Below are 15,366 nucleotides of genomic sequence, written 5' to 3' on the forward strand. Positions count from 1 at the left end.
TGAATGAACCAACAAAATTTGGTGACAGATTGAATATGCAGGTTTAATAAGAAAGATGAATCAAGGATAATAGCAAGATTATGAGCTAGTGTTACAGGGAGAATGGTGATACTGCCATGGTGATGGGATAGTCGGGGAGGACAAGGTTTGGGTGGGAATATGCAGGTTTCTGTTTAGTTTGCTTGAATTCTCACACTCTAAACACTTAACTACTTAGCCTTCTGCCCCCATAATCAATCAATCATATTTATTGACTGCTTTCTATGTGCAGAACATTCATTCATTCAGTCACATTTATTGAGCACTTACTCTGTGCAGAGCACTGTACTAAGTGTTGGGGAGAGTACATTATAACAATTAACAGACACATCCCCTGCCTACAATGAACTTACAGGCTAGAGGGAACTGTACTAAGCACTCTGGAGAGCATAATATAACAGAATTAGTAGACATGTTTCCTTCCCATAATGAGCAGTTATGTACATATCTTTAAATGTGGTTGCTTCTCCTGCCTTTAATTCATTTTATGCTCTGTCTCCTTCTCTAGATTCTAAACTCTCTGTGGCCAGATATCATGCCTACTATATTGTATTCTTCCAAACACCTAGTACACTGCCTAGTACTGCACACAGTAAGTGCTCAGTAAATTCCATTGATTGATTGATCAGAAAAGCTAAGTAACCTGTTCCAGGTGACCCAGTAAACCAATAACAGAACTGGGACTAGAACCTAGATTTTCTGCCTCCCAGAACCATCGATTTCCAGTAGACCATATTGTCTTTTACATATCCAGAAGATGCTTAACGTTTGAGAAAAACTCAAAGCTCCTCAGTTAAATGTTTAGTGTTTGCCCATCCTGTATACTTGCTCTTCAGACATATGCTTTGTGTAAGTGTGACCATCAAACCTTGCACTCCATGGGGTTGATTTTTACCATTTTTATCCATTTGGTTATGTAGAGCTTATTTGTGATCTCTCAGCTCTACTTGGCTTTTGCTGTCCTGCCTCTGAAAAAAATACTCTGAATCTCTAAATAAGTGGAACCCTTCATGCCATTGTCCATTATGGGCTCTTTATCTTGTGGTAATTTGAGTTGTAAATCCCAACACAATTACCTCCTGCAAATGAAAAAATAAAAAACTGCTTTCACATTTTTTCCATATCGGATAAACTGGCTCCCACACAAGTTCTATATAAAGACAGATTTTTTTTAAATGGCTTTGCTTTCCTCCCTCCCCAACTCTCACAATTCATTCCCTACTTCATCTGACCCTTTTTTCCTTAGTTTCTTTTTTTTTTTAAGAAATTGTTTGTTCTCTCTGTCAGTTAAATACATCTTTTACCAAGGTCTAACAATCCTGAAAGGGAAAGAGCTGCTAGTGACCCTACCCAAGTTGCACAGGGGCTTAATTTTGCAAGGAACAGAGGGAAAAACATCTCTCTTGACACAAGAGGCTCTGGATAATCAGAGCAGAGGCCTGTGAGAGGACAAAATGCAACTTCCTGTCCCTGGGGTTCAAGGCTGTCTTGGCAGATGCCAGGACTGAACTATCTGGTTTTGAGGTTTGCATTGACGGAGAAATGTTCCATACCATAGATAGGATGTGTCTAGGAATTGAGCAAATGAGTCCTGAAAAGACAGCAGCCACAAGGTCCTTCACTCCCAACTTCAGGCTGAACAAGGGAAGAGCCTCCTTTCTTCAAGAAGCATCATAGCCTAGTGTATAGAGTACGAGCATGAGAGTTAGAAGGACCTGGGTTCTAGACCCAGCTCTGCCACTTTCTAGACCCAGCTCTGCCACTTGTCTGCTGTATTACCTTGGGCTAGTTACTTCACTTCTCTTTGCTTCACTTAACTCATATGTAAAATGGGGATTAAGACTGTGAGTCCCATATGGGACATGGGCTGTATCCAACCTGATTATCTTGTATCTACCCCAGTATTTACAACAGTGCCTAGCCAATAGTAAGTACTTAACAAATATCATAAAAAGTTGAAAAATACTTTGGTCTGCTCCTTTAGGGGAGGGGGGTGGGGGGTGATTAGAAACTGGTCCCTGTGGAATCCCTCAATAAATCTTGGGCCATGCCATCTCTGGTTTGAGGGAAAGTGGATTGAATGTCAAGCTTAGGAGTAAGATAAACTGGGAGATTTTCAGTTTGGAGATCTAGAGGATTCAGGGAATCAAACATTCCTCTGATTGGAAGAAGGAAAATCAGTCAGCAGATCTAAATAAGCTAAAACTCGGAATGGGTAGAATCTGCACCCAGAGGAGATACAGCTGGATTGGTTTGTCCCAATTCAATAGCTGCTCAGAGGCCATTCTGAATGGTCATAGGCAATGCATCCAGCTTCAAGATCCCAGAGAGAGTTCCACAGAGCACAATGATTTCTTTCCCTAGGAGATATGAATTTGCCCTGATGCTTCTGTAGAGTTAAATAAGGAGAGTACCCTGCCTGCTCACCACCTCTCTTTTCAAAAAAGGAGATGCCAAAACCATGATACTCAGCTGCTTGGCCAAGCAATCAGCAGTCAGGAGCAATCGGCATCATAACCAGGATTAGAACTCATATCTTCCTGGCTCCTGTGACTCAGTTCAGACCATCAGACCGCACGTCAGCTCCTGTGACCTACCCACAAAGCTCTGGAACGCAAGCCTCTTCGCTCTGTTACCCAGCCAGTTCCTTGTGGCTCTGGCTGAAGCAGAAAAGCTTCTGTTTCCCCCGTCTGCCTCATAATGCTGCTGCACCAGGAGATTTGCCTGTAGCCAGAGTTCATAAAATGAGAATAGAGAGTCTGCTGAAGTGGAATATGAGGTGCCAGGAGGGGAAAATCCCAGCCATATCAGGGTGGGGGATAACTAATAATAATCTTGGTATTTGTTAAGCACTTACTATGTGCACAGCACTGTTCTAAGCGCTGGAGTAGATACAGGGTGATCAGATTGTCCCAAGTGGGGCTCACAGTTTTAATCCCCATTTTACAGATGAGGGAACTGAGGCTCAGAGAAGTTAAGTGACTTGCCCACAGTCACACAGTTGACAAGTGACAGAGCTGGGATTCGAATCCCTGACCTCTGACTTCCAAGCCCGGGCTCTTTCCACTGAGCCACGCTGCAACTACCTTTTGAAGAGTGCAAAGGACTAGAACAAAGCCATATTAGTAAAGAGAAACTGGAGACAGTCAAGCAGGAGACGAGAAGCAATTCCCTAAAAGAGCTGATCCACACTTGCCCAGGTTCACACCTCTGTTTCCTCACTAGTGCATCAGAGACTCAAGCTGCCTGTGCATCCTTAGAGTTGCAAAGGCTGAAGAGAGTTGAATGTCATCAGGCCCATAGACTTAGATGAGGTGCTACAGGGATCAACAAAGTTAATTTAGTCCCAGCCCTTTCCCTCAATTAACCAATCAATAGTACTTACTGAGCACTTAGTGTGTACAAAGCACTGTACTAAGCACTCAGGAGAGCAGAGACACAGCATAACAGACACATCCCCTGCCCTAAATGAGTTTAAAGCCTAGATGGCTCAATTTTCACATTACATACATCCTGTCCCTGGGGAAGAGGAGTCATAGGGGTAACTTTAAAACCTGGTAGACAAGGATCCACAGTGTGGTCTAGTGGATAGAACATGGGCCTGGGAGTCAAAAGGACCTGGATTCTGATCCTGGCTCTGCCACCTGTCTGCTTTGTGACCTTGGGCAAATCACTTGACTTCTCTGTGCCTCATTTACCTCATCTGTAAAATGGGAATTAAGACTGAGCCCCATGTGAGACAGGGTCTGTATCCAACCTGATTATCTTATATCTACCCCAGCACTTAGAACAGTGCTTGACACATAGTAAGCACTTAACAAATACCATCATCATCATCAGGAGTCAGGTGCTAGGAGTTCTAGTCTCAACTGTGCTATAGGCTGGCAGAGCAACACTGGGTAAACCATTGCCCCACTCTGGGCATCTGAATGGAGGGAAGGTCTATCCCCTTCACGACTTCTGAGATGGCATGGCTATGCCCTGAGGATTGCAGGATGGAAGAGCTGGGCTCAATATTTTCATCCTCGATTCTAATCTCTGTAGATGAAAATAATAATAATAACACTTATGTGCTTACTATGTTCCAAGCATTAGGGTAGATATAAATTAATCATGTTGGACTTGGTCCTTGTCCCACATGGAGCTCACAATCTATGTAGGAGGAAGTAAGACTTAATCCCCATTTTACAGGTGAGGTAATTGAGGAAGAGTGCAGTTAAATGACTTGTCTAAGGTCACACAGCAGACACATGGCAGAGACAGAATTAGAACCCATATCCTCTGACTCCCAGGTATATGCTCTTTCTACTAGGCCATACTGCTTCTCCCGGATGTTTAATTACACTCTGGGGCTAAATTGGGTGCACAGAAAGGTACATTAACACCTTCAGCTGACAGAGGGATTGGTTTCCTGGGCATTCTGGTATTAGAAAAGTTGAAATGTCTTGGTAATTTAATAGCATAGAGCTTGTTATCATGGTTGTCTACTTCATTTCCTCCCCGCACCCTTCGCTAAGTCAGAAGATATAAAAGCACAACTGTAAGAACTGGCAGGGCAATCAAGTTTCCAAGAAAAGGAGCTGTAAGAAAGTTCAACCAGTAAATAGTAAAGCTAACTTGAGGAACTATGAACACCTTCTAGCTATGAAATGATGGGAATGCCAGCAATTGGTTGCTGAAACACATGGTTCTGGCTGGCCCTTGTCCCACTGCCTTTTAATTCTACTAGCAAGAAGCCAAATTTCTGAGGCTCTGCCAACCCCAAGAATGCATATTAAACATCAGTCAGAGCATTTTCTGGATCCAGAACACATGCCTTTGCATCCTCCTCGATCAAACTGAAGACATTATAAGGACAGCTTCACCCTATTGCTAGGAACAGGTCATCTTTCTACTCCTCCCTCTTCTCCTCAACTTCTGGCCAATTATCTTTCATGATGAAATATAGCTTCCAGAAACATTTAGGATAAGAGAAGCAAACAGATTTGCAGCCCAACACCATCCATAAAAACGTTAATATTCATTCAATAGTATTTATTGAGTGCTTACTATGTGCAGAGCACTGTACTAAGCACTTGGATCCTTGAGGACTCTCAGACCCATAAAGAGGGTGGCGATTCCATGTCCAGTGAGAGAGGAGGGCATGCAGTAGCACTTGTATCCATGACACTGACACACCAGGTGTGCCAGTCAGGCCACCCCAGGGAGTGTCCTTCAGAGGATGCAAGGGCCAGGTTGTCAAGGGAATCCCATTCCTCCATCCCAGGCAAGCAGCAGGTCCAGCATAACCGGACCAAGTTGTCTAAGTACCCTGTTTCTATCTCTGTCCCGTGGCATCCTATAAGCCCCCTGGTTCTACCCTGATGGGTTCGAAAAATGAGAATGGGCTTTTTGTCCTCAGATCCCTTTTGTACCCACTGTGGGATTCTGTCGAAAAGGTCCCAGATTACTCCCCGGGCATGGTAATGCAGGGACAGGTCCATGTCAATGCTTCTTCCAGACTGGCCAAGTTAACTCAGACAGCCTCTTTCAATGAAGGGAGGGATGGGTCTAAAATGCATGTACACTGGAAAGGCAGAGGAGAAACCATCTTTGTCCATCATATAATGTATTGGAGCCTCCAACTTCTGTTAAGCACTCAGCACAACTAATGGAATTAATAGACATGCTGGATGGGAGAGGGAGAAATGGTTTCTGCCTTCAAATTATACATCTCTGTCTCCAGCTTATACCACAGGCAGAAACTTGGAAGCCCTGTGCAGAGAGACTGATTCATTTATTCATTCTTGCCACATAAGCATGCAGCAGGTATTCTTGCTGATCTTTCTAAAGAACATTCTCCTGGTTTAAAAGTGGATCATCGGCGACTGTTAGAGGAAGAAAAGGAAACTGATTGGAGAAAAATTCCAAGGTCCTAAATCATTTCTCTTTCCCACTGCCCATGTTTTCTGTCTTGATCCTCCCATTTGATTCTTTTAGGCTTGTTGTCAACCTCAACCTTGAAGTCCTTACATAGTCAAATTCTCCAAACTCTCAACTGCTGGAAAATTATTCACAGTGGATATTTAAGTACCAATCTGTTTTTGCTTTTTATATATTAATGGCTGCTGTGCATTATCTTTTAAGTTATAATTTAATATGTAACACTGACATTGGAACTTGTGCCCAGTAACTCATTAAGGCAGTACTTTATTTGTAGTACCACCAGGCAAGAAACCAGTCTACTCATTGCTTGGAGCAGCTTTTGTGTCTGGAGAGGTGTTTGTTTCCTGGACCATCTTTCAGGAAATATTTAGGTTAATTGTTTTGCATTTTGCCTATGGCTTCTTTTCTTGTTGGAAGCAAGGTTGGGGAGGGAGGAGCAGTATTTGGGTTCCATTAAGATTCTTCCAAGTTTTTGTCTCTCAGTTACTCAGGAACCACAATCAAGCTACTATATCACTTGCAAGATTGAGGCTGACTGGATTCTGCACAAATAAAAACAATCTAGAAAGGACCCTAAAAAAGATCAGGAGAAGATGATTAAGGGGAGGAAAATAGACTACAAAAGAAGAGTTTAGATCAATGAGAAGCAGCTGGCCTAGTGAAAAGACCATGGGCCTGGGAGTGTTCTAACCCCAGTTTAACCACTTTCCTGCTTTGTGACCTTAGTCAATTAACTTCTCTGGGCCTCATTTTTCTCATCTGTAAAATGGGAATCAAATGATACTATACTTATTACTGTATACAGTATCAAATGATACTATACTATAATTATTATTATTAGACAATATGCACAGGAGCTGAGGCGCTCAGCTGCCTTGTTGGGGGGGTGCTCTTTGGGCCATTTAGTTCAGGGGGACAAGCATGGGGCAGGGCAGAAGCTAGAACATCTGTTCACTTATTTCCTTCACTGGGCACTCCACATCATATCTCCTGCAAGAGGTCTTCCCTGACTAAGCCTTCATTTCCCCAACTCCCTCTCCCTTCTGCATCACCCTTGCATTTGAATTTATACCCTTTATTAACTCCACCTTCGGCCCCCAAACATTTTTTTTTTAAATATCTGTAATTTATTTTGTTTTAATATCTGTCTCTCCCTCTAGAATGTAAGCTCCCTGTGGGCAGGAAACACGTCTACCACCTCTGTTCTATTGTACTCTCCCATTGTTTAGTACAGTGCTCTGCACACTGTAAGTACTCAATACATATAGCTGATTGATTGGTTAACTCCTCCATTAAATAGGGCTTTCCCAAGCCCCCAAACCAAGCATAAAGTTAAAAGTCCTATCAATCAATCAATCAGTCAATGACTAGCATTTATTAGGGTCTTACTGTGAACAGAGTTCTGTACCAATTACTTGGGAGGATGTGATGCAATGGAGTTGGTAGAAATGATCCCCGCCTTCAAGGAGCTTACAGTCTAGAAGGGAAGTGAGACATTAAAATAATTACAACTCGGGAAAGCAGCAGAGGATAAGTATGTGCACATAAGTACTCTGGGTCTGGGGGTGGGGTGAATAGCAAATGCTTAAGGGGTAAACAACCAAGTGCATAGGTGACACAGAAGGGAAGTTGAATAGAGGAGTTGAGGGCTAAGTCAGGGAAGGCCTCTTGAAGAAGATGTGATTTAAGTGGGGCTTTGAACGTGGGGAGAGTGGTGTCAGGGAGGGAGTTCCAAGCCAAAAAGAAGATGTAGCTAGGGGATGGCAGTGGGTTAGACGAGACTGAGGTATTGAGAGTGGGTTGGCATTAGAGAAGTGAAATAATAATAATATTAATGATAATGATGATATTTGTTAAGCACTTACTATGTGTCAAGAACTATCCTAAGCGCTGAGGTAGATACAAACTAATCAGATTGGATACAGTCCCACATGGGGCTCACAGTCTTAATCCCCATTTTAAAGATGAGGTAACTGAGGAACAGAGAAGTTAAGTGACTTTCCCAAGGTCACACAACAGACAAATGGCAGAGGTGGAATTAGAACCCAGGTCCTTCTGACTGCCTGGTCCTTGCTCTATCTTGCTCTCAGGCCATGCTGCTTCATGGGTTGAGTCGAAGTAGGCAGTCAGCAAGGTAAGGTAGGAGTGGGGTAGCTCGTTGCCCTAGTGCCAGATATTGAGCAGAGGTCTCAAAGAGAAACCCTTCATGACATCACTTAAAGGCCTGTCACTATTGAGACCTTTGAATTCAAATCCCCAAAAATGAAAATTGAGAAACTATCTTTTAGTCACCTCAACTCTTTGCTTACAGTACCATTTCACTAAAGGGTTGCAAATTTAAATACAAAGAACCGTAGTGGCATTTTTACTTCAAACAATGGTATCAAAATTCGGGCAGTGAATCCAGGGTGCAAATTCTAATCTGATGTGAGTTCATCTCCCAGTTCTGTCCACCTGAAGGTGGATGAGCTCTATTTGTTGATTCCGAAGATAAAATAAATAGAGGAAGAAATAAGCACAAACCAACAATACCAGACCAAATACAGATGTGATAACAATAGAGGATATTATCTCATCATGGGCCTTTAGAGGGGTAGTGAGAAGGCCGGTGGAAATCAGTTCCGTCTGCTTTTACAGTCATTTAAGATCTGTAAGGGATCTTCTCATGAAACTTCAGGATGAGAAAATGAATTAGTTAAGGTCCAGGACTCCATGAAGGAAACACATGTCCTATATTTCCACGGAAGAGGCAAATTCTTGATTTCTGCATTGCTCTCTGATAGCTGGCACATTAAATATATATATATATATTTATACATATATTCATATACATATATATGGTTATTTATTAAGTGTTTACTATGTCAGTCAATTGTATTTATTTAGCACTTACTGTATGTAGAGCACTATACTAAGCACTTAGGTGAATACAATACATTCCCTGCCCACAATGGCTATGTGCTAGACACTGAACAAAGCACTGTGGTAGATACAAGATAATCAGGTTGGACACAGTCCCTGTCCCACATAGGGCTCCCAGACTTAATCTGAGGAAACTGAGGCACAGAGAAGTTAAGTGACTTGCCCAAGATCACACAACAGACAGGTTGTGAAGCCAGGATTAGAACCCATTTCTCTGATTCCAAGGCCTGTGCTCTTTCCACTAAACTACACTGCTTCTTGTGGACAGGGAACGTGTCTACCAACTCTGTTACATTTTCAGTTCAGTCAACCTTTGGAAGCAAGATGCCAGCATAGTTTATGCATTTTGTTATCATTTTTGTTTGCACTAGATCTGAATCCAGGTTTTCATGGACAATCGCATACACTGCTTATATATGTAAACCTACTCAGGGAAATCATGGAAAGCAGCTGTTTAGCAGTAGTTCAGGAGCAAGACAGGGAGTTCCTAGGAAGCAGAGAATGCCAAATTTAAAGCCTCCATTATCTTCATATGTCCCGCATTTCAAAGCAAATTAAACCTTTAGTTTAATGTACTCTCTTCTCTCATTGAGAACGTGACTTCCCGATTTTAAGAAGCAAGGCTTACAAAAGGGCTCACAAGACTTCTTGGACATCAAATAGCTCTTACAAAACAACATTTTGATGAGTTAAGTGTAAATGAATCAGAAACATACGGATTAAATTTTCTTGAATTACACATGGGTTTCAAAATTAAGGGGAAATGTTCTTCACTAAATGCATTCTGGGTTTTACCGAACCCAATGCATTAGAAAAAGAGGAAGAAGAGAGAGAGAGGGAAAAAAAGAAAATCCAACCCCTAGAAAAGTTTAAGATGTAGTGCCAAATCATAAAATGTTGTTGGGCTCACCCACTGCCAGTAATAAAATCAATGGCCACCCAGGGAGGCCTCACTGAGAAGCAAAGATTGTTTTCTTGACTAGCCTGAAATCACCAACAACTGGGTTGAGTTAGTGTTTCACCCTGACAGGTTGACATTGCTCTCATCTGCCAGGGCTTGAGCTTCTCTTGGACTGGTTTCTAATGCTGTTGCAGTCATCCTGTTTACCAAAGTCTCTATCTGCTACTTGGACTTCCAAAGGCCTTGGTACTTGGTCTCCTTGAAGAAGTCACCTTGCCCCATGTAATAAGTGGAATTGACTACCCTCAGGAGAATGCTTTAAGTAGCTGAGATACATCTCAAAGAGCAGGGAGCAGGAAAAGCAAGGGTTGCTTATAGAGAATATGCATAAACTTTTTTCACCTTTAAAATTTCTCCCCAGTTATGTGTCTGATATAAATTCCCATTTACAGGTTGGGGCTGCTGTTTCCCTTGGGCTGAAATTTGTAGCTTCAGACCATTTATAACTCCCACACTGTTCATCCATTTTTCCCTTATATCTAATTTCATTTCACTGGGAAAGTAGAAAATCATTTCAATTGGTGGTAAAAAATGATTAAAAAAATTACAGAGACCTTGGCTGCAAACTCTTTGTTTTATTAAATTTGCTACTGTGTTTTCAATTGGTACCAGGGCAAATATTTGAACAATTATATTTGAGTCTTCTGGAGTTAATCAGTTACATGTATATGTTTGTTACATTCAAATGGGCTACTTTGCCTTGCAGAGGGCAGAGAAGAAGTCAGTGCAGAAGAAATGGAAAGGACACTGTTACCTACCATAAAGAGAGCTGGGTGCAAATACCTTCCTCAAGAATCCAATCCACCGAAATGCAGTTTCCACCTTGTTCTCATTGTCCTTTAGATTGGTCCAATTCTGAGTTTACGGAAGGGATAGCAGAGAAAATGATGTAAGACAAAGTCCAGTTTTCCCAAACAAAGATTTCAACTTGTCTAAGGGGCATATCATTGCCCATCCTAGCGGGAGCAACCAAAATGAAACAAATTGAGGTCCTTTGGTTGATGGCTTGGACCTAGGAAGGGGGAATGATGATGTTGAGGAAGAATCAGTATCTCTTCACCATGTGATGCTACTAGCAGAAGAGTTGCAACTGGAGAAGCAGTGTGGCTTAGTGGATAGAGCACAGGCCTGGAAGTCAGAAGGGCATGGGTTCTAATCCTGCCTCCATAACTTGGCAGTGTGACCCTGGGCAAGTCATTTCACTTCTCTGGGCCTCAATAACCTCATCTGTAAAATGGAGATTAAGAGGATGAGCCCTAGGTGGGACAGGGACTGTGTCCAATCTGACTACTTTGTATCTACCCCAGTGCTTAGAACTGTGCTTGGCACATACTAAGCACTTAACAAGTACTAGAGGAGGAGCATGGTTTGGTGGATAAAGCACGGGCCTGGGAGCCAGAAGGTCATGGGTTCTAATCCCGGCTCTGACACAAATCTGTTGTGTGGCCTTAGGCAAGTCACTTCACTTTTCTGTGCCTCAGTTACCACATCTGTAAAATGGGGATTGAGGCTGTGAGCCCCACATGGCAAAGGAACTGTGTCCAGCCTGATTTGCTTGTATTCACCCCAGTGCTTAGGACACTATCTGGCACATATTAAGCACTTAACAGATACCATTATTATTATTATTATCACTGGCCATGCTTCAGAAAAGCAGAATGGCCTAGTGGATAGAACATGGGCTTATGAGTCAAAGGACCTGGGTTCAAATCCTGACTCCACCTCTTGTCTGCTGTAAGACCTTGGGCAAGTCATTTCACTTCTCTATGCCTCAGTGACCTTGTTTGCAAAATGGGGATTCAGTACCTGTTTCCCTCCAACTTAGACTGTAAGTCCCATGTGGGAGCCAATTATCTTGTATCTATCCCAGTGCTTAGTAAAGTACTTGGCATATAATAAGCACTTAACACATAGTGCAATTACTAATTATTATTATTATTAGGGGCACCACTACCATAAGAGAAAATATACTAAATGAATGAGTGAGGGTGGCAGGTGGGCAAGCTCAGATGAAGGCCAACTGAGCCACTGGACCACAGTATTTCTCAAACTGAAGCAATTACCTAAGGTGAATGAACATATGAGGACATTCAGTTTGAGCTGGTGGTAATGATATTTCTAGAGCATCCACTGGGTGCAATGCAATCAATGAATCAATTAATCAATCATATTTATTGACACTATACTAAGTGCTTGGGTGAGTAGAATATAGCAGAGTTGGTAGAACATGTTCCCTGCCCATAATGAGCTGATTAAGACTCTCTGTCCCTTGTGGGACAGGGACTGGGTCCATCCTGATTGACTTGTATCTACCCCAGAGTTTAGTACAGTGCCTAGCACATAGTAAGTGTCTAACAAATGCCACTAAAAAAAAAGAAACACAAGCTAGTGCTTAGAAAAATAGAAGAGAAAGAAGAGGCATTCCCTAACCACAAGGAGCATGCACTTCATTGGGCAAAACAGACATAAAAATATTTATCAGTAGAACAATCCAAAAAATGTTTCTCTTTGTGATTTCAGAGAAACACATAGGAAGAGCAGGATCAAATAAGTTTGATTTGGCTGAGATGAATACCTGACAGAGATAGAGAAAGATTAGGTGGATTTTCCATTTGATATAGATGAATGGTCAGAAACTAATGCTTCCAAGAAGATTAAGAGTTGAAGTGTAGGGCACCCAGCAAGGAAAGAGTAATTTTCTATGTATATCTGATTTAATTTTAGATTTTGTGACCTTTGTATATTCTTTGTCTATTTTATTTTTCTAGATGTTTAGTACACTTAGCAAACTATATATTATTCATTGATTTTACACACTTTGGACAGGTTCTTGCACTATATTCTGAAAGCTCCATCTGAGAACTTTGTCATTTTCAGCAGAACTAAAGTACTGTTCTTTGGGAAGATCCCTCGTATAGGGCATGTGTATTTGAGTCAAACATTTCCACCTTGCCTACCTACTACCTCCTTACTATTTTCAGTTAATTGGAGGTTCTTTTTTGTTAGCTCCCAAGCACTGGATTATGTTATCTTTGTTGCAAAATGCGTGCTATATTTGACCACTGATGACATTGTTTCAGCAAAAGGTGAAAAGATCTCCATTGTTTATGCCAAGTTTTCTTACTTGAGATCTTGAAAGAAAAGCTAAGTATGAAGACCATACAAAGCTCTTAGTGCCTTCCCCAAACTGGAAAGTCAAGACCTGAAAAGCCATAGTTGGTCTACTGCCATCATTACTGCTTTCAACCTCTGATCTCAAACTCTCATTGACCATACGAGTTTGCTGTGAAAGAAGAGCGATTCAGGGGTTCAAGGACCAGTGGGGATTCAGAGTATAATTCTGATTCACCTGTTAACTTTACCTCATTTTCCAAGATGGAGAACAGTGCTCGGTTGTTCATTATTGAAAGTTATTTTGTCAATATAAGTGTCTGTAAACTGTCTTAAAAATATCAGGACAAATTCTGTCGTGGCTGCAGCCTCGGCCACAATACCATCACTCATTAAAGAATGAGGAGTAAGCCAACCTCCTTTGGGAGTATGCCTGTCATTTCCAGAAATGACGTTATCTTCTTTCAGCCATTTGACACTCCTGAGCTTCAAATCACTGTTGTGTGGACAAGCAGGAGGCTGGTTCTGTGGCCTCTGCACCTGCCATCTCATTGGGCTTATTCAAACAGCTCCAGACCTGACAGCAGCTGAAATAACAGATAAGCCCAAGAACTTGAAATTTTTTGACATCCTTCTTTTGTTTACCAGATCCCCCCAACATTGGAATCTGACAGGAATTCTCTTCATTATCTTTTTGTGATTTTTATCATGCCATTTTCTATTAAAAAATAAATAATAGAATAGATGGAAGAAGGAACCCTCCCATTGCAAATGGCAAGACCAGAGAAGAGGCAACACTTTGCTTATTATTACAGTGGTATTTGTTAAGCACTTACTATGGGTCGATCACTGTTCCACACAATAGGGTGGAGGTAAGTTAGTCAGTTTTGGACACAGTCCTTATCTCACATGGGCTCACAGTTTAACTTGCAAGGATATTAATGAGGAAGAATCTCTTTCCCTGTTTTTTAAAGGGATTTACAGACAGATTTACAGTAGTAATAGTAGTATTGTACTAGTAGTGTACTACTACTACAATTCTACTACTGCAATACTATTACTACTACTAGCGCTTCTGCTCAATTCCTTAGAGGCTTTGAGGTGTCACTCTTATAAAATACAAGGACAGGAAAATATTGGATCCCTTCCTGAGTCTTGACTAAAATGGAAATAGAAATCCTTGTATATTAAAAAATGCCATTTGAGTTTTGTTCCAGAGAGGATAGAACTCTCAATATTCAGAAAGCATAATGGTCTACCTATAGGATAGGGGCAAGGTAGACTGGAGGTGACAGAAAAAGAAAGGTTGATTGATTTTAGCCTAATATTTTGTGAAATCCATTTTGTGAACTCTATTTGCACAAAGATACTAACAGATCCTGTTAGAAAGTATGGATGTCCTTGTAATCCCCACTGTTAGTCAATACCAAGGGTGTGCAAATGAATATAAATTCATTAGCTATGAGAATGTGCCAAGAAAACTTATTTTATTTATCTGATGATTTAGAGAATATAATCTGTATTGACATTTCAGAGTTGAGTTACAGAGAAAAATACCTCTCCAACTTTGAAAAACAAAGAAGTTTATCATAGTCTTTTTCTTCCACAGTATTAATTATGCAATGTACTGGGTGTTTGTAAAAGACAAGGTCTCTGCCCTTGAGGAGCTCACAATCTAAAATACAAGAACATCCCAAAATAGTGTCTGGAAATATGACTTCAATAGCAAATCAATCCCATTTATTTTCTGTATTTCATTAAAGATGTATATGTCTTCATATATGGGTGTGTGAATGCATTGCCATCCTATACAGATATAAAAATTGCACTCTCTGTTGCTGACTTGCTAACTTGACCTGTTAATTTCTTTTTTTGGTTTTACAGGGAGCTGAGAATTGGGAGTGAGTACAAGTATCAGGTTGTCACCATTTCTGGGTCAGAGGAAAGTGAGCCATCTCCCACAGCCATTTATGTTCATGGAAGTGGATACTGTGGAGATGGCGTTATACAGACGTAAGTTGATCAGAGTCACTGGCTAGAGAAATAGAGCTTCCATCCATCTGACAGTAAATTACTGACCCTTTGATAGATTCTGTAGCTCATAACAACTCACACTTAATGGAAAAACCATATATGTCTCCTCTCCCCTCTGTTCCCCCTGGGTGTGGCAGGGATAAAAAGTGTTTTCTTTCAACAAGTAGGGCATTTTATTTGATGTTTTTGATTGATGATATTACTTAGTTAAAGTAGTTTACACAATGAATAGGGTATGTGACATGTATTAAGTACAAACAGTGAACTGGGAACTACAGAAATGAACCTAGAATTTAGGTCCTTGAGCAGTGGGTCACAGTCTGTATTAAGTAGCCTGTAGGCATAATCAGGAAGCCTAACCAGAGGGATAGTAG

At 41.3% G+C, this 15,366-nt stretch overlaps 1 protein-coding gene across 2 annotated transcripts in view; it reads left to right on the forward strand.

Annotated features, from left to right (window-relative positions):
• The window catches only part of PAPPA (pappalysin 1), a 276,545-nt gene that overhangs the window by 102,574 nt on the left and 158,605 nt on the right, over window positions 1–15,366 (forward strand). For both annotated transcript variants that reach the window (XM_029063723.2, XM_029063721.2), the window contains exon 8: window positions 14,843–14,971. In XM_029063723.2, coding sequence (XP_028919556.1) covers window positions 14,843–14,971 — 129 coding nt within the window. The remainder of the gene's footprint in view (window positions 1–14,842; window positions 14,972–15,366) is intronic.

Source organism: Ornithorhynchus anatinus, chromosome 4 (assembly GCF_004115215.2).
Source record: "Ornithorhynchus anatinus isolate Pmale09 chromosome 4, mOrnAna1.pri.v4, whole genome shotgun sequence".
Taxonomy (NCBI): Eukaryota; Metazoa; Chordata; class Mammalia; order Monotremata; family Ornithorhynchidae; genus Ornithorhynchus; species Ornithorhynchus anatinus.